The sequence below is a fragment of the Ranitomeya imitator genome, chromosome 4 (assembly GCF_032444005.1).
Source record: "Ranitomeya imitator isolate aRanImi1 chromosome 4, aRanImi1.pri, whole genome shotgun sequence".
Taxonomy (NCBI): domain Eukaryota; kingdom Metazoa; phylum Chordata; class Amphibia; order Anura; family Dendrobatidae; genus Ranitomeya; species Ranitomeya imitator.
In genome coordinates, this window is record NC_091285.1 from 438,458,370 (window position 1) to 438,479,806 (window position 21,437).

The 21,437-nt window shown below is 40.5% G+C and overlaps 1 protein-coding gene across 1 annotated transcript in view; it reads left to right on the plus strand.

The window, feature by feature from the left end:
* Positions 1–21,437, plus strand: part of ARIH1 (ariadne RBR E3 ubiquitin protein ligase 1) — a 132,705-nt gene that overhangs the window by 62,529 nt on the left and 48,739 nt on the right. Inside the window, exons 4-6 of the mRNA XM_069765623.1 lie at positions 4,939–5,031; positions 5,222–5,277; positions 8,517–8,583. Of these exons, the coding sequence (XP_069621724.1) occupies positions 4,939–5,031; positions 5,222–5,277; positions 8,517–8,583 (216 nt within the window). The remainder of the gene's footprint in view (positions 1–4,938; positions 5,032–5,221; positions 5,278–8,516; positions 8,584–21,437) is intronic.

Consider the following 21,437-nt stretch of genomic DNA (forward strand, 5'->3'; position numbering starts at 1 on the left):
CAATAGTCAGCAAAAGTGTGGCATGAATAGCGATGCCTGAAGAGGACAAGAGACAAATGACTTCCCCTGACGATGCTGCGCTTGCAGCGATACGCGTGGGGCTTGCTGCCTCACCCCTTCATTTGTCTCTTGTCCTCTTCAGGCATCGCTATTCATGCCACACTTTTGCTGACTATTGGTGCCACAGGTATACCGCTGGGACGTTATACTATGGTCTCACTGTGTGCCCATATTGAAAATCTAGGGATAGCATATTTTGCCTGTTTTCTTGCACTTTTGTGGGATATTTGCCACACACCTGGTTGTGGCTTGGAGTATTCTGAGTCCTATCAGGGTCATGAGGGACATATTTGTTTATGACATTATCACCGCCATATATGAGCATACTTATCCTGACATATGACCACATTATTACATAGGAGAAAATTACTATAATTATTTGCCATTTGGTATGCTGGGTTTGGCTCACTTTATTTTCTGAGTATATGTTATATTATGTTCCTGTAGTGTGCGAAACCGGCTAAATAAGATTAAAATAGATAAATCTCCGGGTCCGGATGACATACACCCACGAGTACTAAGAGAACTAAGTAATGTAATAGATAAACCATTATTTCTTATTTTTAGGGACTCTATAGCGACAGGGTCTGTTCCGCAGGATTGGCGCATAGCAAATGTGGTGCCAATATTCAAAAAGGGCTCTAAAAGTGAACCTGGAAATTATAGGCCACTAAGTCTAACCTCTATTGTTGGTAAAATATTTGAAGGGTTTCTGAGGGATGTTATTCTGGATTATCTCAATGAGAATAACTGTTTAACTCCATATCAGCATGGGTTTATGAGAAATCGCTCCTGTCAAACCAATCTAATCAGTTTTTATGAAGAGGTAAGCTATAGGCTGGACCACGGTGAGTCATTGGATGTGGTATATCTCGATTTTTCCAAAGCGTTTGATACCGTGCCGCACAAGAGGTTGGTACACAAAATGAGAATGCTTGGTCTGGGGGAAATTGTGTGTAAATGGGTTAGTAACTGGCTTAGTGATAGAAAGCAGAGGGTGGTTATAAATGGTATAGTCTCTAACTGGGTCGCTGTGACCAGTGGGGTACCGCAGGGGTCAGTATTGGGACCTGTTCTCTTCAACATATTCATTAATGATCTGGTAGAAGGTTTACACAGTAAAATATCGATATTTGCAGATGATACAAAACTATGTAAAGCAGTTAATACAAGAGAAGATAGTATTCTGCTACAGATGGATCTGGATAAGTTGGAAACTTGGGCTGAAAGGTGGCAGATGAGGTTTAACAATGATAAATGTAAGGTTATACACATGGGAAGAAGGAATCAATGTCACCATTACACACTGAATGGGAAACCACTGGGTAAATCTGACAGGGAGAAGGACTTGGGGATCCTAGTTAATGATAAACTTACCTGGAGCAGCCAGTGCCAGGCAGCAGCTGCCAAGGCAAACAGGATCATGGGGTGCATTAAAAGAGGTCTGGATACACATGATGAGAGCATTATACTGCCTCTGTACAAATCCCTAGTTAGACCGCACATGGAGTACTGTGTCCAGTTTTGGGTGCCGGTGCTCAGGAAGGATATAATGGAACTAGAGAGAGTACAAAGGAGGGCAACAAAATTAATAAAGGGGATGGGAGAACTACAATACCCAGATAGATTAGCGAAATTAGGATTATTTAGTCTAGAAAAAAGACGACTGAGGGGCGATCTAATAACCATGTATAAGTATATAAGGGGACAATACAAATATCTCGCTGAGGATCTGTTTATACCAAGGAAGGTGACGGGCACAAGGGGGCATTCTTTGCGTCTGGGGGAGAGAAGGTTTTTCCACCAACATAGAAGAGGATTCTTTACTGTTAGGGCAGTGAGAATCTGGAATTGCTTGCCTGAGGAGGTGGTGATGGCGAACTCAGTCGAGGGGTTCAAGAGAGGCCTGGATGTCTTCCTGGAGCAGAACAATATTGTATCATACAATTAGGTTATGTAGAAGGACGTAGATCTGGGAATTTATTATGATGGAAAATATAGGCTGAACTGGATGGACAAATGTCTTTTTTCGGCCTTACTAACTATGTTACTATGTATTTTTTCTGTGATCTGATAGAATATCCTGTGGACAAGAGACATTGTGTATGTATATATATTTATATTTTGTATTTATGTAGTAACATTCCTTCTATATGTTAGACCTATCTATGCCACATATGTTTAGGGGTGACGGTATATGGTCCTGTATCCAGACCTTTTTAATTGGTTTTATCTTGTACATGTCCTGTTTTGAGGTGTAATTAAAATTAAAATTGTTTGATATGTTTATATAATTTATGGTTGTGCATACCGTTATTGGCCTAGTCTGTTTTCTTTCTTGTTTCTATTGTTCATTTACTGGCCAGGTTTTGCACCCTTTCCTTTTCTGATTAGTGCAGGGGTGCACCACTTACATATACTCCTATATTATCACAGACGCTCGCTTTACTTACGCAGTTCTCAAAACTGAATTTGACTCCGCAGAGGTCCTTGCCTCTTCTTCACAGCAAAAATGTTACAACATGAACAGAGTTGAGAAAAAGACCTTAATCCTATTGTTCTGCAAACCTATGAATACAGAATCAACCCCTTCAGTGCCAAGTCCAAGAAGTTAGACAATATGTTTCTGATTGTTTGGAGTGTAATAGATCTGCACCACACAAGAAGAACGTGAATCTAAGTGTGAGGAGGAGGAAGGGCAAGCATCTTCATCACCGCACTTCTCATGATGTTGCCTCATTCGTGCCACCAGGCCTTGCATCTCTTTGTTGCATCGTTTGCATTTTGCACGCATGCCTGCCTTACCGATAGGCGAAGGAGCTTCATTAAAATATTCCCAAACTTGGTCTCTTTTACAGCCTGCTGCCATTATAAGGAAAGACTGTAATAAACCTCAGATCGTACACACAAACAGATCCAGACTTGTCTGTCTGTGGCTATGCTGCAGTATTGTGCTCAAAGTTTCACTTTCATTTTCTTGTCTGCTTGCCCTTCCTCCTCCTCACACTCAGATTCACATTCTTCTTGTGTTATGCAGATCTATTCCACTCCAAACAATCAGAAACATATTGTCTAACTTCTTGGACTTGGCATTGAAGGGGTTGATTCTGTATTCATAGGTTTGTAGAACAATAGGATTAAGGTCTTTTTCTCAACTCTGTTCATGTTGTAACATTTTTGCCGTGAAGAAGAGGCTGGGACCTCTGCGGAGTCAAATTCAGTTAGGTAGAAACTTTGATTTAAATCACTGATTTAAATCAAGCCTTACTGACTAGTGATTTAAATCAGTTAGATTTAAATCAAATCCACCCTGGTCATAGAAGAAAAAAAATCAGTCCAGAAATAATGCTGTGCAGCTATATGATGGCTTTTGCTCTGTCAAAACCGAAGGCATCATAATTTCTAATTACCGTATATACTTTATAAGTGAACCCGAGTATAAGCCGAGGCACCTAATTTTGACACAAAAAGCTGTGAAAACTTATTGACTTGAGTATAAGCCAGGTATGCATTGTCACCTCATCCCTATCCTGGTATGCATGGCTCCTTATCCCTGTCCTTCTATGCCTGGCTCCCTATCCCCTTACTTGTATGCATGGCTCTTTATCCCTGTCCTTGTATGCATGGCTCCTTATTCCTGTCCTTGTATGCATGGCTCCTCATCCCTGTCCTTGTATGCATGGCTCCTTATCCCCGTCCTTGTATGTATGGTTCCTATAAAAAAAAAATATATATATTCACTCCACGCCTATGGGAGTGCAGAGGGGTGAATATTCATTACTAGGGTTGAGCGAAACGGATCGTTCATTTTCAAAAGTCGCCGACTTTTGGCAAAGTCGGGTTTCATGAAACCCGACCCGATCCCTGTGTGGGGTCGGCCATGCGGTACGCGACTTTCGCGCCAAAGTCGCGTTTCGTATGACGCGCTTGGCGCCATTTTTTTCAGCCAATGAAGGGGCGTGGGCAGAGTGATGACATAGGTCTTAGGGGCGTGGACGCCTATCGCCATGTTGTCGCTTGTGCACTGTAGCGATTTGCACTGTGTAACACCAGCTTTTCAGCTCAGGGACGGACGGAGGGGGGGGGGGGGGGAGAGAGAGAGAGAAAAAAAAAAAATTAATTCCCATTGGCTTTGCATTGGGTTTCGGGTTTCGGTCGATCCTCGAGTGGGGCCACGTGATCGCTCGGCCGGAAGAGCTGCTGGTTCCGGAACGAGATGCAGCGAGAACGCGCAGGAAAGGTAAGTAGGATGTAGGCCGGAAGCTGACAGCTGTGGCTGTAACTGTGTGCGCTATAAGAGAAATGAATATTCATTGGCAGTGCAGTGAATATTCATTTCTCTTTAGCAGCGCCACAGACTTTAGCCACAGCCGCTGGCTCCTGCCTCTGTGACCCCTTCCCCGCCGTCTTTGTAGGACAATGACTCGTTTAAGCTGGGGAGGGGGGAATATTTTTAGCACACGAAAAAATGTGCTGAAAAACTCTGCTCATACACGAGTGTATACGGTAAGTGAATCCATGCATGAGTATGTTTGGGAAACCTGCACTATTGTTTCTTTTAAGGAAGTTTCCTTTTGCTTTTGTACCTTTGGATGAAAATATGGATATGATAAAATGTAGAAGCAAGCATACTCTTCAAAACTAGATGATTGAAGTATCCAAACCGCAAGAAGAAATGTTTGCAAGTTTCCAAAGACTAAACACAATATTTGCCTTCTGTCGCAAATAGAGTGCATTTATTACTTGAAGATAAAATATGCACAGCCCTGTGATTTGGAGGCTCCAGGTGTATAGAGATTATTGATTCAGTTCTTCTACTCGGTACAATTTTGTTCCATGCGTATTTGAAACATTTCCCTCTCCTTGTGTTTTCTGCAGTATTTCACAGGTCTTGAGTGTGGTCACAAGTTCTGCGTGCAGTGCTGGGGTGAATATTTAACCACCAAAATCATTGAGGAAGGAATGGGACAGGTAATGACCTTTTTAGTAGTTATTTTTTCTATTATCTGGTCTTTAATTATGTTGTTGTTTTTTTTCTACACTTCTTACAATAGTTAAAAAAAAAAAAGTTCCTGGTTTTGTTTTGTACTTAGGCTAATAGTTTTAAATATTTTATTATCTTACTTTAGCTTATTTTGCATTCACGTATTTTTTTCTTTAGACCATCTCCTGCCCAGCTCATGGCTGCGACATTTTAGTTGATGACAATACAGTAATGTAAGTGGTGAGCTAATATATTTTATTGTATTTCTTAAATGTTCAAAATATTATCTGAAACTATTAAATAAGGTTGAGCGACTTTGTCTCTTATACAGTTTGAATATAAAAATATATTTAAGCTATATGTGTACAAACCTGTCGGCTTAATAGGATGAAAGGGCAGCATATTATACTTGAACATGCCAGACTCTGTCTTCGGATTCTGTGTCCGGTGTTTTAAGTGCTGCTAGTAGCCAAACGGAGCAACTTTTTTGGGGGTTTTTCTTTTTCACAGCATCTCGGATACAAACGTGTGTATGCTAAAAAAAACTAAATGATCTTCTGTGTTGTGCCCATTTCTACGGTCTTAGAATGTCACTGGTTACGGCAGATCCTTATTTGAAGCAATACTGATGTATCCAATAGACTGTTTATAGGGGTATAGGTGTCATGTTTCCACAGTATTTCATGGTTAATGGTGCTATTAGTAGACCTATTGCTGTCAAAAATGCTAGTGGTACTTATAAAAAGCAATAACTTTAGAGAGCTTTTGAGTTTTCATTTAAGACTTCGGTACACACAGCGGAAATAAAAAGTCTACACATCCCAGTGTAATGTTAGTTTTGTCATGTTAAAAAAACAGAACCAGAAAAATAATTTTAGAGCTTTTTCCACCTTTTGATGCTACTCATAATCTGTACAAATGCATTGAGAAACAAATTGAAACCATTTTTTAGGGGAAAATAAAAATAAGAAAACTAAAACAATGTTGCATAGCGTTGAACACGGTCTTAAAATTCAGGATGTGGTCTTTAGAATTTTCCAATCACATTTATTCTCATGATAGTCATTACATAGCTGCCATTATTTATAGAAATTATATTATAAAGTTTAGCTGTTCTAGTAGGATTTTCCTGACGTTCTCTTAGTTGCATTTTACAGCAAAATCCATTGTCTGTAAATGGGTTACTGCACAGGAAAAGGATCTCATTGTTGAAAGTTGTCAGTCAGGAGACGAATACAAAGAAATGTCAAAGACGTTAGATATACCATGGAACACTGTCTTTTCCTAGAACTCTGTATCTCCCAAAAAAATAATTAGAAGAAAAGTTTAATAAGTCTGGAAGGTTGAATAGAGGTCTACGACATCAGTAAAGGAGATGCAGACATTTTTGCAAGTACTGGTTGTGTAGCGCATGTGACAACAATCTCCCCAAGTTTTGATATGTCTGGCCTGTGGCATAGGGTGGCACGGTGGAAGGCTTTTCTTTCAAAGAAAAACTTTTAATCCCAGCTATGTTTTGCCAAAATTACATCTACAAACCTAAAAATGCCAAAAGCATGTGGGAAAACTTATGGTCTGATAAGACCTAGGTTGTACTTTTTGGCAATAATTAAAAAAAAAAAAAAAAAAAAAAAAAAAAAACCCTACACCCTATAAAGCATGGTGGAGACAGCATTATCCTTTGGGGCTGTTGCTGTTTTTTGGCAGCTGGAACTGGGGTTTTAGTCCAGATGGATGGTGAATTATGAACCGTTCCAAATTTTGCAACAAAACAGTCATACCTTTTCTAAAATGATAAAGATGAATTTCAGCATTACCACGACTTTAAGCATAAGCCTCCAAATTAGAAAAAAATTGACTTCACTAGAAGATCATCAAAGTTTTGGAAAGGCCCACCCAGAGCTCAGATCTGTGGACAGGAGAATGACCTTTCAACAGATTCAGAATGCTACTGCAAGATTGCCAATTCTAGATGTGTCATGCTGATAGACTTTTATCCAAAAAGACTGAATACTGTTATAAATTAAAAGGGTACTTCAACACTGTATTAGTTTAAGGGTGTGGACATTTATGTACCCACATTATTTTAGTTCTATATTTTTCTTTTTTCGACCTGAAAATATATACACTTTTTTTTTTCAATTGAATTGTTCAGATTATAGATGATATTGAAGGTGGAAAAAGTTCTGAAATTATTTTTCTTCAAGACCAAAACTTAGCATTTTAACAGGGGTGTGTAACCTTTTTTTTAAATCTATTTTACATAGACGGATAAAATATACCATTAAACTCACAAAGATGAAGGGAATAATATTGACTATGATATCTGTTCTGTTTCTACGGTACTCGTCACCAGGTTAGGTTCTATCAGGCCACAATTACACAGTCAGCTCTTGTGCTGCTGTGTTAAGCAGGTGCTGTTAGTATGGCATGCAATAGAAGAAATCCACTTCTCTGGCATCATGAAAAATGTTGTGTTAACGAAAAGGTATCTGGTTTATCTGAAATGTACACTGGAACTGATTTTCACCTATGCTAGATGACAATCCTCATTGCAGGTTTTTATCTACTTGAAGTTTAAACTTTGAACACCATAACTGGTAGAGAATTGATAATGATATAAAAAAAGTAATTTTATTATTAGAAAAACAACAGAACAGAGATAAGAGGGTAAGGTTTGGGTCAATTTACGGAGGAGGAATGTGACGGAGCAGTAGCCTCGCTGAAGGTGGTGTCATCCAGTCAGAATAGGACCTGGCTACATCACATATTATAAATTTACATGGTGTAAAAGCATTTCACACCCTGCCTATTTTTTTCCTTTCCTAGATCCAAAGCAATTATTTTATGGTGAAAAAATATTTGAAACGGGGCAACCCCCAAAACCAGTATTGGACTCTATGGGAATTGGAAATAAAATAATAAGTATTTTCTCCTTTCTGCTGGATCCAATTTGGCTCAAAATACTGCATCACAAATGGCACCTCAAACTACTCTAAAACTGCATGTGGATTCCAGCCTCAAAATAATTTTCTTTGGTGTCATGTTTTATTTGTGCTGGAAAATAATGCCACTTAAGCAAGTGATGATGAAATGGTTCATGTATAATTCCACTGAACACATTTCTGACTGTTGCTTAGCAGAGTAGCGGATCACAGGTATCTTTTTGTCTTCAGTGGAGGGCTCCTCTTTTTATTCACAGTTCACTCTGCCATCATGTCACCAGTTGATATTATTTTCTCCCAACTACTTTTTAAAATCGTGTATATAGACAAAAGTATGTATGTGCTACAATTAACTAGTGCTAATGGAAGCCTACCTGTGCTTCTGTGTCCAAGATCTGATGTGTTCTCCTAGATTTCTCCCATGGATAGGGCGATGAGCCAGTTTGGCTTATCCTGGATCCACCCAAATATTTTAAAATGTAAGATATTTAGATCTTATAACTTATTTGATCTCTTTTCTCCATCAGGCGTTTAATCACAGATTCAAAAGTGAAATTAAAGTATCAGCATTTAATAACTAATAGCTTTGTAGAGGTAAGTGTTTGATCCACAGAATTCTGTTTGTTTTTTAGTGTAGATCAAGAGGGCCTTATACTGGGGTCTGAAAAAAAGTTTAGTAAATCCAAAAATTTTGGAGCATCTTTCTATAGCTCCACGCATTGCTATATGTCAGTGATTTTTTATATTAAACTAGCGATGACTGAAAGTGCTTGAATAAGGTATTATCAGAGCATGCTCGTGTGCTAACCGAGTGTCTTCGGCGTGCTCGAAAAATGTCCCGAGTTCCTGCGCCTGCATGTCTCGCTGCTGTTCAACAGCCAAAACACATGCAGGGATTACCTACCAAACTGGCAATCCCTACATGTGTTGCAGCTGTTGGAACAGCCGTGAGACATGCAGGCGCGGGGACTCGCACATATTTTTTGAGCACGCTGAAAACACTCCGCACACAAGCATTCTCCGATAACACCTTATCTGAGCACGTTTGCTCATTACTATTTAAAATGTCTTGTATTTAAGAGAAAAAAGTATGAAAAGATGGTAAACTAGTTAGCGTGTTCTATGATTGGCATATTGTTCCCTTTAAAAGCAGCCATTCATTGCCGAAAAAGCTTTTTTTCAGCACTGTTTTATTTGATGCATTTATCACAGCCTAAAACTGTAAAGGTGAACATAGATGTTAGACCTTGTTGATTAACTGATAAAGGAGAATTCTTTACTGAACAATCATCCCGCAGAAGCAGACATCCAAGATCATCTTTGGCTAAAAAGATAATTTATTTTATATTTTGCTTGATTTACAAATGTGATTGAATGCCTCTACACTTCTCAACATTGAAATTGCAACACCAAGAAGAAAAAGCAATTTACCGGTAATTATGAAAATCACAGATTCGATAAACACATTCATGATATTCAAATCATGAAAAAATGAAAGCAAAATTTTCAAAACATCTTGATTTCTTCTGTATCCATCATGACTTAGGGTACCGTCACACATAATGATTTCGTTAACGATATCGTTGCTTTTTGTGACATAGCAACGATATCGTTAACTAAATCGTTGTGTGACAGCGACCAACGATCAGGCCCCTGCTGGGAGATCGTTGGTCGCTGGGGAAAGTCCAGCACTTTATTTTGTCGCTGGATCTCCCGCTGACCTCACTGAATCATCGTGTGTGACGCCGATTCAGCGATGTCGTCACTGGTAACCAGGGTAAACATCGGGTTACTAAGCGCAGGGCCGCGCTTAGTAACCCGATGTTTACCCTTGTTACCGTTGTAAATGTAAAAAAACAAACACTACATACTTACATTCCCGGTGTCTGGTCAGGTCCCTCGCCTTCAGCTTCCCGCACTGACTGGTGAGCGTCGGCCAGCCGTAAAGCAAAGCACAGCGGTGACGTCACCGCTGTACTTTACGGCCGGCGCTCAGTCAGTGCTGGAAGCTGAAGGCGAGGGACCTGACCAGACACCGGGAATGTAAGTATGTAGTGTTTGTTTTTTTACATTTACAACGGTAACCAGGGTAAACATCGGGTTACTAAGCACGGCCCTGCGCTTAGTAACCCGATGTTTACCCTGGTTACCCGGGGACTTCAGGATCGTTGGTGGCCGGAGAGCTGTCTGTGTGACAGCTCTCCAGCGACCAAACAGCGATGCTGCAGCGATCGACATCGTCGGTATCGCTGCAGCGTCGCTTAGTGTGACGGTACCTTTACACACCTTGGCTACTATTAATGAAGTTAATATTTGTTGCATGGGGAGTGTTCTGCTACAATGAATGTACTTGAGTGTGCGAATCATCAAGATCCGCTGTTGGCAGCTGCCTTTGTCATTTCCAGCCAATGATTCCCAGATGTTTTCGATTGGCGACAAGTCTAGAGATGCTTCAGGCCATGTAGTAGCACTTTTAGGCTACGCAGGCTACTCACAGTAACCCCACAACATGTGGCCTGGCCTTGCGGTGTTGAAAAACAGCTCCTTGGACTCATTGGGGAAATGGCCATAGGACTGGTTCCACAACCAGATTAGTGTAACACAGAGCTGTTAGGGTATGTGCACACGTAGAATGGTCCTCTGTGGATTTTTCCGCAGCTGATTTGATCAATCTGCAGGGCAAAAACGCTGCGTTTTTGCTGCAGATTTATCGCGGATTTCACTGCGCTTTTACACCTGCGGTTTTCTATTGGAGCAGGTGTAAAACCGCTGTGGAATCCGCAGAAAGAATTGACATGCTGCAGAATGTAAACCGCTGCGTTTCCTCAGCATGGACACAGCGTTTTCTGTTTCCCATAGGTTTACATTGTAATGTAAACTCATGGGAAACTGCTGCGGACCCGCAGCTGCGGAAACACTGTGGATCCGCAGCAAAATCCGCATCGTGTGCACAGATCCTAAGTGTACCTGAAAGACTAAAGGGGTCAAGTTACCTACATTATCCCACCCCATAATACCAGGAGTAGGATCGATGAGTACTTCGCTAGGAAACGTCATGTTACGTAGTGATCCATTCTGTAATGCAAGTCAAATTGGATGTTACATACCAAGTCTAATGTGTCAAATAGTATCTGCACAAACCATCAGAAGGCATTTGTTGACATTGTCACTAATTTCGGTCTAACCTTAAAGACAGCCGAAACGAAGAGATCCAGAATACAATTAAAATAAAGCTTTATTACGGAACAAAATTCTATCCAGTGCAATAATGCACAAGCACCTTAACAAAAGATGGGAGGCCAAGTAGTATACATTACTAAAAGCATATGCTGCATGGTAATAAGTGCAGGATCATATATTAATCTGGTACCATATTGGCTGCCTAAGCATGCATATAGTATAAACAATACAGACATGTAATTGACCAGAAACTGTTACAATATCTACCTGCAGCTGACCCAACGTCCCACCTCACCCCAACGCGCGTTTCGCAACCAGCTTCTTCCGGGGGCATCAGTTTTTAGTAATGTATACTAGTTAGTTAGTGATTATGTATTAGGAAGTGCCAGCTTTATGATATGGATGTTGGTGGTTGGATTTGTTGACATTGGCCTACATACCAGATGACCAGTTACAGATGTTCTCACTCCACAGCTATCAAAGGCTATCATATTGTAGAGCAAGCGGGCAGTGGTGCTGGAATAGAGGTCTATCCTCTTCAGAGAAGAGTCCTGCTTTTGTTTTGCGAGCATAAATGGCCCGTGATTGGTTTGGAGACCACATGGACAACTTCAAGAGTGAATGTGTCCCAGGAGCTGGTTTTCAACACAATTCCAGACTGCACTTTGTTTGTTCTACTGTGCATAGCCTAGTCGTGCTACTATGGCCAGCAGAGTCTCCAGCCTTGTCACATTGAGCACATCTAGAACATCATTGGTCAGTAATTGCAAAGGGAAATGCTAGCATAAGACCTTGATGAATCGCGTGCCCAAGTGCATTTAGTGTGGCAGAACATTGCGCACACAACCATTAACAAACTGATTGCATGCCAAGGCATGTAAGTGTGTGTATTTTATTGTATGGTGCTCATACTCGATCCGGAATGAATTAAGAAGTTTTGAAAAATTTGTTTCTATTTCTTCAACATTTGTATATTGTTAACATGTCTAGATATTGTTATCTTAAAGGGAACCTGTCGGCAGCTTTTTGCACAGTAACTTAGTGTCAGGTTGGCGCTGTTACACTGATTAAAATGATACCTTGGTTGATGAAATCCGTCTTATGGTTGTTGCCATCCTTGGCCCCTGCGCTGCAGCATAATCGCATGTTTAATGTCCCAATAATAAATGTGGTTGATGTTATTCCGAAAAAAAAAATCAGTTTTAAAATGCCACCTGCACAGTAGCAGCTATTGGTGTATATAGACGATCTGATAGTTGCTGATGTGCATGCGGGTGCAATTTTAAAATGATTTTTTTTTTATCTGAAGAACATCAACCACGTTTATTATTGGGACATTAAACATGCGATTATGCTGCAGTGCAGGTGCCATGGTTGGCACCTGCCTGCAGAATGTTTCTTTTTTTTCCAGTGTGTACAGGTATTCTTTATATAAACTAGGGGGCGGGTCAGTGAGATCGGTGACCTATCAGCAGTCTGCATTATGAATACCTGATCAGAGCACCACATGAAGGCCACCCCGGAGCACGAGCATGTCTTTAACTCAAAACTGAAAATAAAGATTATACAACAACCACAAGACGAATTTCATCAACCAAGATAAAATTTTAATCAGTATAATGGTGCCGACCTGACACTGTCTGTAAGTTACTGTGCACAATCCTGCTGACAGGTTCCCTTTAATACAACCCTGACATTTTTCCTTCTTGGCAGGGCTGTGGAGTCGGTAAGCCAAACCTCCGACTCATCAATTTCCCTGACTCACGACTTCGACTCTCTGAATCAGACTGCTTATAACTTACCCCTTAGAAACTCTTAGAGGACACATACAGTTACAATGTAGGGTACAGAAAGCCCTGGACAGGCCTCAAATGAATTGAAATGAAAATTAGAAAAAAGAACGGCACTTCTCAGACACAAAAGAGGTGCATGGATAGGGTCCCAACCCTTACAATACAAAATATGTGGTATCCGGCACCCTCAAAAAAAGAGCAAATTTTTATTGCAATCAATAGTGTATCATTATACAGTGGGTACGGAAAGTATTCAGACCCCTTTAAATTGTTCACTCTTTGTTTCATTGCAGTCATTTGGTAAATTCAAAAAAGTTCATTTTTTTCTCATTAATGTATACTCTGCACCCCATCTTGACTGAAAAAAAACAGAAATGTAGTAATTTTTGCAAATTTATTAAAAAAGAAACACTGAGATATCACATGGTCATAAGTATTCAGACCCTTTGCTCAGTATTGAGTAGAAGCACCCTTTTGAGCTAGAATAGCCATGAGTCTTCTTGGGAATGATGCAACAAGTTTTTCACACCTGGATTTGGGGATCCTCTGCCATTCTTCCTTGCTGATCCTCTCCAGTTCTCCGGTTGGATGGTGAGTGTTGGTGGACAGCCATTTTCAGGTCTCTCCAGAGATGCTCAATTGTGTTTAGGACAGGGCTTCTGGCTGGGCCAGTCAAGAGTGGTCAGAGAGTTGTTCTGATACCACTCCTTTGTTATTTTAGCTGTGTGCTTAGGGTCATTGTCTTGTTGGAAGGTGAACCTTTGGCCAAGTCTGAGGTCCAGAGCACTCTGGAAGAGGTTTTCATCCAGGATATCTCTGTACTTGGCCGCATTCATGTTTCCTTCAATGACAACCAGTCGCCAAGAAAAATACCCCCAAAGCATGATGCTACCACCACCATGTTTCACTATTGGGATTTTATTGGGCAGGTGATGAGCTGTGCCTGTTTTTTTCCACAGATACCGCTTAGAATTATCAACAAAAAGGTCTATCTACGTCTCATCAGACCAGAGAATCTTATTTCTCATAGTCTGGGAGTCCTTCATGTGTTTTTTTGCAAACTATGTGGGCTTTCACATGTCTTGCACTGAGGAGAGGCTTCCGTTGGACCAATCTGACATAAAGGCCTGACTGTGGAACTTTCTCACATCTCCCTACCAGGGCTGTCAAGTCGGAGTCGTGGAGTCGGAGCCGGAGTTAGTTTTGGTTGGAGTCGGTAGAAATGTACCGACTCCGACTCCAGCTTTTAAAAAAAAATGTATTAATATTTCATAATTGAACTTTCATATGAATTTTATAAATGTTACTCAAAAATATATGTTCTATCAAACTATGAACAACAGTGGTAAGCAGTTCTACTGGAGATAGACATTTCTTCTTGTGTGTCACTGTTCTCCACTGCCCTTCTCTAAACTTATATTTGGCTAACCTCATGCTGCCCCAACCCCCATACTTACAATGTATGAAACTGAAAGTGAAAATGTGTTGCAAATTCTTAGTAGTAAAGCTCCTCCTCTAGACTAAATGTTTGGTGTGCGTCTTCCAAGCATCTCACAGCTGCTACTCAGAAGAGGAAGACGAAGTATTATCCTTTCAACAAACTTTGCATCAGTTAACTGTGAGTACATGAGGAATATAACAGTATTACTGACCACTATATCAGTTGTACAAACTGGCAATAATTTTGTACAATTGTTTTTAGGAAAAACAATTGTCATTTGGATTGTGAATGCAGAATTAAAAACCTGAGAATGTCAAAGAAGCGTCACATTAAATCAGCTGTATTTGAACATTTCACCATCACTCAAGATAGAAAACATTATGTCTGTCAGTGTATGACAAATGATCCAGACGAAAACTGCTGTGAAGCCAAGATCAGTGCATATTCAGGCAAAGATAAAAATGCTCCTACCAGAGCTTCTAATCTAAAGAGACATTTACAGCGCTTTCATCCAGAAGTACTGAAAGCAGTGGATGAGAAAGACTGCATCCAAACCAATGAACCAGTGCCCAGCTCTTCCAGCCAAACAAAGGAGCAGAGAACTTTGAAGCCATCAGTTGCAAGATATTTTGTCAGTGACAAAGTTACTGTGACAATGACAGTGGATACATTTAAAAAACAGATCATAGAGCTTGTTGTAAAGGATAGTGTGACTATTTCATTATTTTCACGACCAGCTTTTATGTGTCTGAATAGGGAAATGGCCCGCAAGCTTGGTGTTTCTCTGGAGAGAGAGAGTATTAGAAAATTAGTAATCGAAGAAGCTTTTAAACAAAAGGAAGAACTTAAAAAAACTCTCAAACGCTTTCTGTTTCTTAAAATGGATGCCTGCACACGTCACAGAGTGAACTATTTTGCCATCAATGTCCGATTTGTGTGTGACAAAAATGAAATGGTTACCAAGACATTGGCAGTAAAAGACACCAAAGCTCATCACACCAGTGAGTTTCTCCAGGTCTTGGTGGAAAAGGTTCTGCAAGACTATGAACTTAAAAAAGAGCAAGTTCTTTCTGTCGTAACTGACAATGCTTCAAATATGATAATTACTATTAAGCTAATGAATGAGAGTAATTATGATGACCAGCAGCTAGAAGAACATTCTGGGTCCACAGACACAGAAATGTTTGAAATAGAGGAACACAGTATTGTAACTGAGGAGCAAACTGAAGTTGCTTCAGATGAACAGCAACATGATAGTTTAGATGATCTTGTTGAAACTGTGTCAATACGTTCTTTCATTCATCACATGCGCTGTGTTGTGCATACGCTACAGCTGGCTATAAGAGACAGTCTGCAAGAAGGACATGCTGCTGCACTGATTGGCAAGGTGAGAAAATTGGCTACTGTTGCCAGAACCCCTGAAGTTGACTCAATTTTGAAGAGACGTGCTGGGAAAGGGGCAATTATTGATCAAGCCACACGATGGGGCAGTACTTACTTAATGATTCAGCGCTTGGTTGAACTGAAAACCTTTCTTGTAGACATGGCTAACCCTCAACTGACACTAAATGAAAGTCAGTGGAATCAGATGACTGAGCTGGAAAAATTGCTAGAGCACCCATTTACAGTGACTAAAAAATGACAAGTAGAGGACTTAACTCCAGGTATTTTCTTAAAGGAGTGGAAGAACCTGATGTTTCGCCTGTCCCAAAGAGGAGAGTTAATTGCAAGTGGCATTGCTACATCAATGAAACGCAGAGAGGAGCTACTATTACAAAATAACATTCTTTTGGCAGCTGTTTATGTAGACCCAATGCATCGGATTCTTCTAGATGATCAACAGCTAACTAAAGGAAAAGAAGCTTGGTTTGAAATAGCAGTAAGGATGAAAGGGTTGCAGAACAGTCAGGAGGAACAAGAAGAATTTGGTCGTCCTGCCACATCTTCACGCTCATCAACTGATGAAGAACTTAATTTCGAAGTCATCCCCATCAAAGAACACAGCCAGTACATTTCAGCAGAATTTTTCATGTGCACTATAATAAATTGAGAAATTTGACCGTTCATCAAAAATAACAGTGCAACAAGCGATTCCTCTGTATCCTGACATTGTCAGAGATGTTGCCTGAGTGGTTACTGCTTTGCCACCAACCCAAGTTAGTGTACAGAGGTTGTTCTCTGCTCTCAAAATAATTAGATCAGATTTGAGGGCATCCATGAAGGAGGATCTGACAGAGGCAATACTTTTTCTGAGGACAAATTTATAGATTTCTTCATATTAACTGCATAACAGTGTTTATTGCATATTTACTTACAAGAGTTTAGAAAAGTTTATAAAAGTTATTTGCTATATTCTAATTGTATTCTAATAAATATAGTTTTTGCTCTAAGTGGTCTGATTACTTATATGATGGTGAGAAACTGAATAAGCACGATGTTAATATTTGACAACAGTAAATTTATTGTTACAAATTGGCCATTTATGAAGGAGCCGGAGTCGGAGCCTGATAAAATCCAGGAGTCGGAGTCGCAACTGTGGCTTACCGACTCCACAGCTCGGCTCTCTACTGCTTCACTGGAGCTCAGCCACAGTGATCTTGGGGTTCTTCTTAACCTCTCTCACCAAGGCTTTTCTTCCACAATTGCTCAGTTTGGCTGGATGGCCAGGTCTAGGAAGACTTCTGTTGGTCCCAAACTTCTTCCATTTAAGGATTATGGAGGCCACTGTGCTCTTAGGAACCTTGAGTACTGCAGAAATTCTGTTGTAACCTTGGCCGATTCTCATTTGTTCTGACATGCACTGTGAGGTCTTATATAAACAGGGGTGTACCTTTCCAAATCGAGTCCTATCAGTTTCATTAACCACAGCTGGATTCCAATGAAGAAGTAGGTACATCTCAAGGAGGATCACAAGCAAATGGACAGCATGTGACTTAAATTTGTCTGAGCAAAGGGTCTGAATACTTATGACCATGTGATATTTCAGTTGGTTTTTTAATTAAATTTGCAAAAAGTTCTACATTTCCATTTTTTTCAGTCAAGATGGGGTGCAGAGTGTACATTAATGTGAAAAAATGAACTTTTTTGAATTTACCAAACTGCTGCAATGAAATAAACAGTGAAAAATTTAAAGGGTTATGAATACTTTCTGTACCCACTGTATAACGTTTCGGTCTGGATGATCTTCATCAGATATACACTAGTAGTATATAATTTCATAAATGTTTGAAGATTAGATTCTATGTGTTTAAATTTCAAATAGCAGCCCGTGTTGGAAACCAGGAGTACCTGACGAAGTTTCGCAGTGCGATATGGGCTGACAATCATTGCTATGTCGCACCGCGTCACTGCTCCAGGTACTCCTTGTTTCCAACAGAGGGGCTGCTATTTGAAATTGAAATAGCCGGTGTCTAATATTCAGACATTTCTAAAATTTTGTGCTACTGGTGTATAGCTGATGAAGGTCATCTAGATCGAAACTTTATATATTGATGTATATATATACATTATTTCTTGACTCGAGTGAAATGAAGAGATGGAACTAAGCTTAGCTCATAATAAAACCTTTGTGGGAGGGAATGGTGGTATATGTTCCCTATTTTAATTTGCAGCCTGTAGGGGTACATGGAAAGGGAAGTTAGACTAGACAGCCTAGGGACAACTCATGAAGTGCACCTTATCGTGGTTGGAGTTTTACTCTTCTTGATAAAAAATAAGTATATACGCCAAGTACCTCATTTTTTTTGCATGTTTAGCAATATGGAATTTGTCTATTCATGTATCTGTGTGCTGGTACACAGTGTATGTATAAAGTTTTTATATTGGCCACTGTGGTGCATTTGTGGACCTGCATATTAATTTAACCCCTTCCCGACCTGTGACACAGCGTATGCGTCATGAAAGTCGGTGCCAATCCGACCTGTGACGCATATGCTTTGTCACAGAATGATTGCGTCCCTGCAGGTCGACTGAAAGGGTTAACTGTAATTTCACCCGACCTACAGGGTCAGGGGGAGTGGTACTACAGCCCCCCCGTGGCTACGATCGCTCTGATTGACTGTTGAAAGTGAAACAGCCAATCAGAGAAATATCATCGGCCATGGCTGGAAACCCTGATCTGCCACCGCCACCAATCTCCTCCCCAGTCCCCCGTCCTGTAATGTGCCCCTCTCCCCTCTGTCCTCCTGTCCGCTCCCACCTGTCCGCACCCCCCCGCAGTCCGATCTCACCCCCCCCCTGTCCGATCTCACCCCCCCCGCTTTCCGATCCAACCTCTGCATACTTACCGACCTCCGGTGTCCGTCGTGCGCAGTTCGCCCGCCGAATCGGCTGGCAGATTTGTTCCAAGTACATTTTGATCGCTGTGATAGGTTCTATCACAGCGATCAAAATGAAAAAAAAATTGTAAATTAACCCCCCCCCTCTTTATCACCCCCATAGGTAGGGACAATAATAAAATAATGAAAATATATTTACTTTTATTTTTCCACTAGGGTTAGGGTTAGAACTAGGTTTAGAACTAGGGTTAGGGTTAGAGTTAGGGTTAGAATTAGGTTATGTGCACACGGTGCGGATTTGGCTGCGGATCCGCAGCGGATTGGCCGCTGCGGATTCATAGCAGTTTTCCATCAGGTTTACAGTACCATGTAAACCTATGGAAAACCAAATCCGCTGTGCCCATGGTGAAGAAAATACCGCGCGTAAACGCTGTTTTTTTTTTTCTGCTGCATGTCAATTCTTTGTACGGATTCCGCAGCGTTTTACACCTGTTCCTCAATAGGAATCTGCAGGTGAAATCCGCACAAAAAACACTGGAAATCCGCGGGTAAAACGCAGTGCTTAGGACAAATTGTACAATAACTTTTGGGGTCCAGGTTCTCCTTTTACCCTTGGGAAAATAAAAAGTGTTGGTAAAAGATCGTTTTTGTGACTAAAAAGTTAAATGTTCATTTTTTCCTTCCATATTGCTTCTGCTGCTGTGAAGCACCTGAAGGGTTAATAAACTTCTTGAATTTGGTTTTGAGCACCTTGAGGGGTTCAGTTTTTAGAATGGTGTCACTTTTGGGTATTTTCAGCCATATAGACCCCTCAAACTGACTTCAAATGTGAGGTGGTCCCTAAAAAAATGGTTTTGTAAATTTCGTTGTAAAAATGAGAAATCGCTGATCAAATTTTAACCCTTATAACTTCCTAGCAAAAAAAAATTGTTTCCAAAATTGTGCTGATGTAAGGTAGATGTGTGGGTAATGTTATTTATTAAGTATTTTGTGTCACTTAACTCTCGTTTAACAGAATAAAAATTCAAAATTTGAAAATTGCGAAATTTTCAAAATTTTAGCCAAATTTCCATTTTTTCCCCCACAAATAAACGCAAAAATTATTGACCTAAATTTACTACTAACATGAAGCCCAATATGTCACGAAAAAACAATCTCAGAACCGCTAGGATCCGTTGAAGCGTTCCTGAGTTATTACCTCATAAAGGGACACTGGTCAGAATTGCAAAAAACGGCCAGGTCATTAACGTCAAAATAGGCTGGGTCATGAAGGGGTTAATACTTAAGGTGTTCTGGACACTTTTTTTTTGTAGTGCACGCATCAGTAATCTGTGTGTTCTGTGTGATGTATACTGCACAGTCTCGGTGTATTCTATGTGATATATTCGGAAGACCCTCCATATTCTATGTTGTATACGCTGCAGATTCTGTGTATCTAATGTGATGTATACAGTAGTCTGTGTATCCTTTGTGATGGATACAGCAGTCTGTATCCCATGCTGTGTATAGCCACAGTGTATGTTAAGTGATGTATATAGCAGTCTCCGTGTATCATAATATTAGCAAATACCTCCAACTAGAAATGTAGTATAGTTTTTTTTTTTTTTCATTTTGCTATGTTTCTTCATGTGCAGGCAATGCAGGACCTTACTTATCCATGGTTATGACCACTAACAAACAGCTGTCAGTTCATCAGTGGACGTAACCATGGATACCTAACGTCCTGCAATGCCTGCACATTAGGAAAGAGACAGCAAATTAGAAAAACTATCCTACATTTCTAATTATAGGTATTGGCTAATATTATTATTATTACACCTACTACATATTGGGATAGGATCTTGGAGATGGGAATACCCCTTTAATATTGAGTAAGCATTATATGAGCAGAAATAATGCTCAAATGCTTCTTTAAGTTTGTACTATGAATGCAAATTATATATCCTTGTTATTTACGGTTTAGTCAAGTTGAAGAATAAAAACAACCCACCGATTTCATCAGGATCACCCGACCATCTAAGGTGTATGGAGGCTTTCCAGCTCACTTTGTAGGCCAAGCAGTGTTCCTGTGCATATAGGCATTGAGAGAGATGTTGAGTTAATGTGTGACCAGTTTAAGCATGATGTGAAGAAAGATTCTTTAAAGGGTGGGTTCCATGATTTTAGTTTTTGTATTAATAATTATTGATTATATAATCAATTATTTTTAATACAAAAGTAAATGTAGTACTTTAATACTTTTTTATTTATTCATTTTTACTTTTGCCACTGGAGGCCGCCATTTTCATTAGTGTGGGTGTAAGTGTCTGGACACGACACTTGCACACCTCACTTACGGCAGCCATGGGCATAGGAGCCAACAGTCGGGCTCCCACAGCTCCTCCTGCCTCTCAGCTGTGACTTGGGCACGCCCCCTGGGCTGCTACGTCACAGCTGTGAGAGGAGATCGCAGCCATTTTGTTTTTTTCCTCTGTCATCGCACACACAGCTCAGTGTGTGCGATCATAGCAGGAGGTGCCAGGGAGAAGCTGCTGCTGGGAAGCGAGGGTCGGGGTGAGTATCTGCAGCCAGGAGCTGTGATTGCAGCCTGTACTTAGTATTACAGTACAGGCTGCAATCACTGCTCACTGCCGTTCAGAGCAGGGAGATCGTCACACTGCTCTGCCCTGAACATGATTCAGCACTTCCTGGGAGAGGACTGAAGGTAAGTACAGAGTTTTTATTTTCTTATGCATCTACCACTGCTACCTGTCCCTA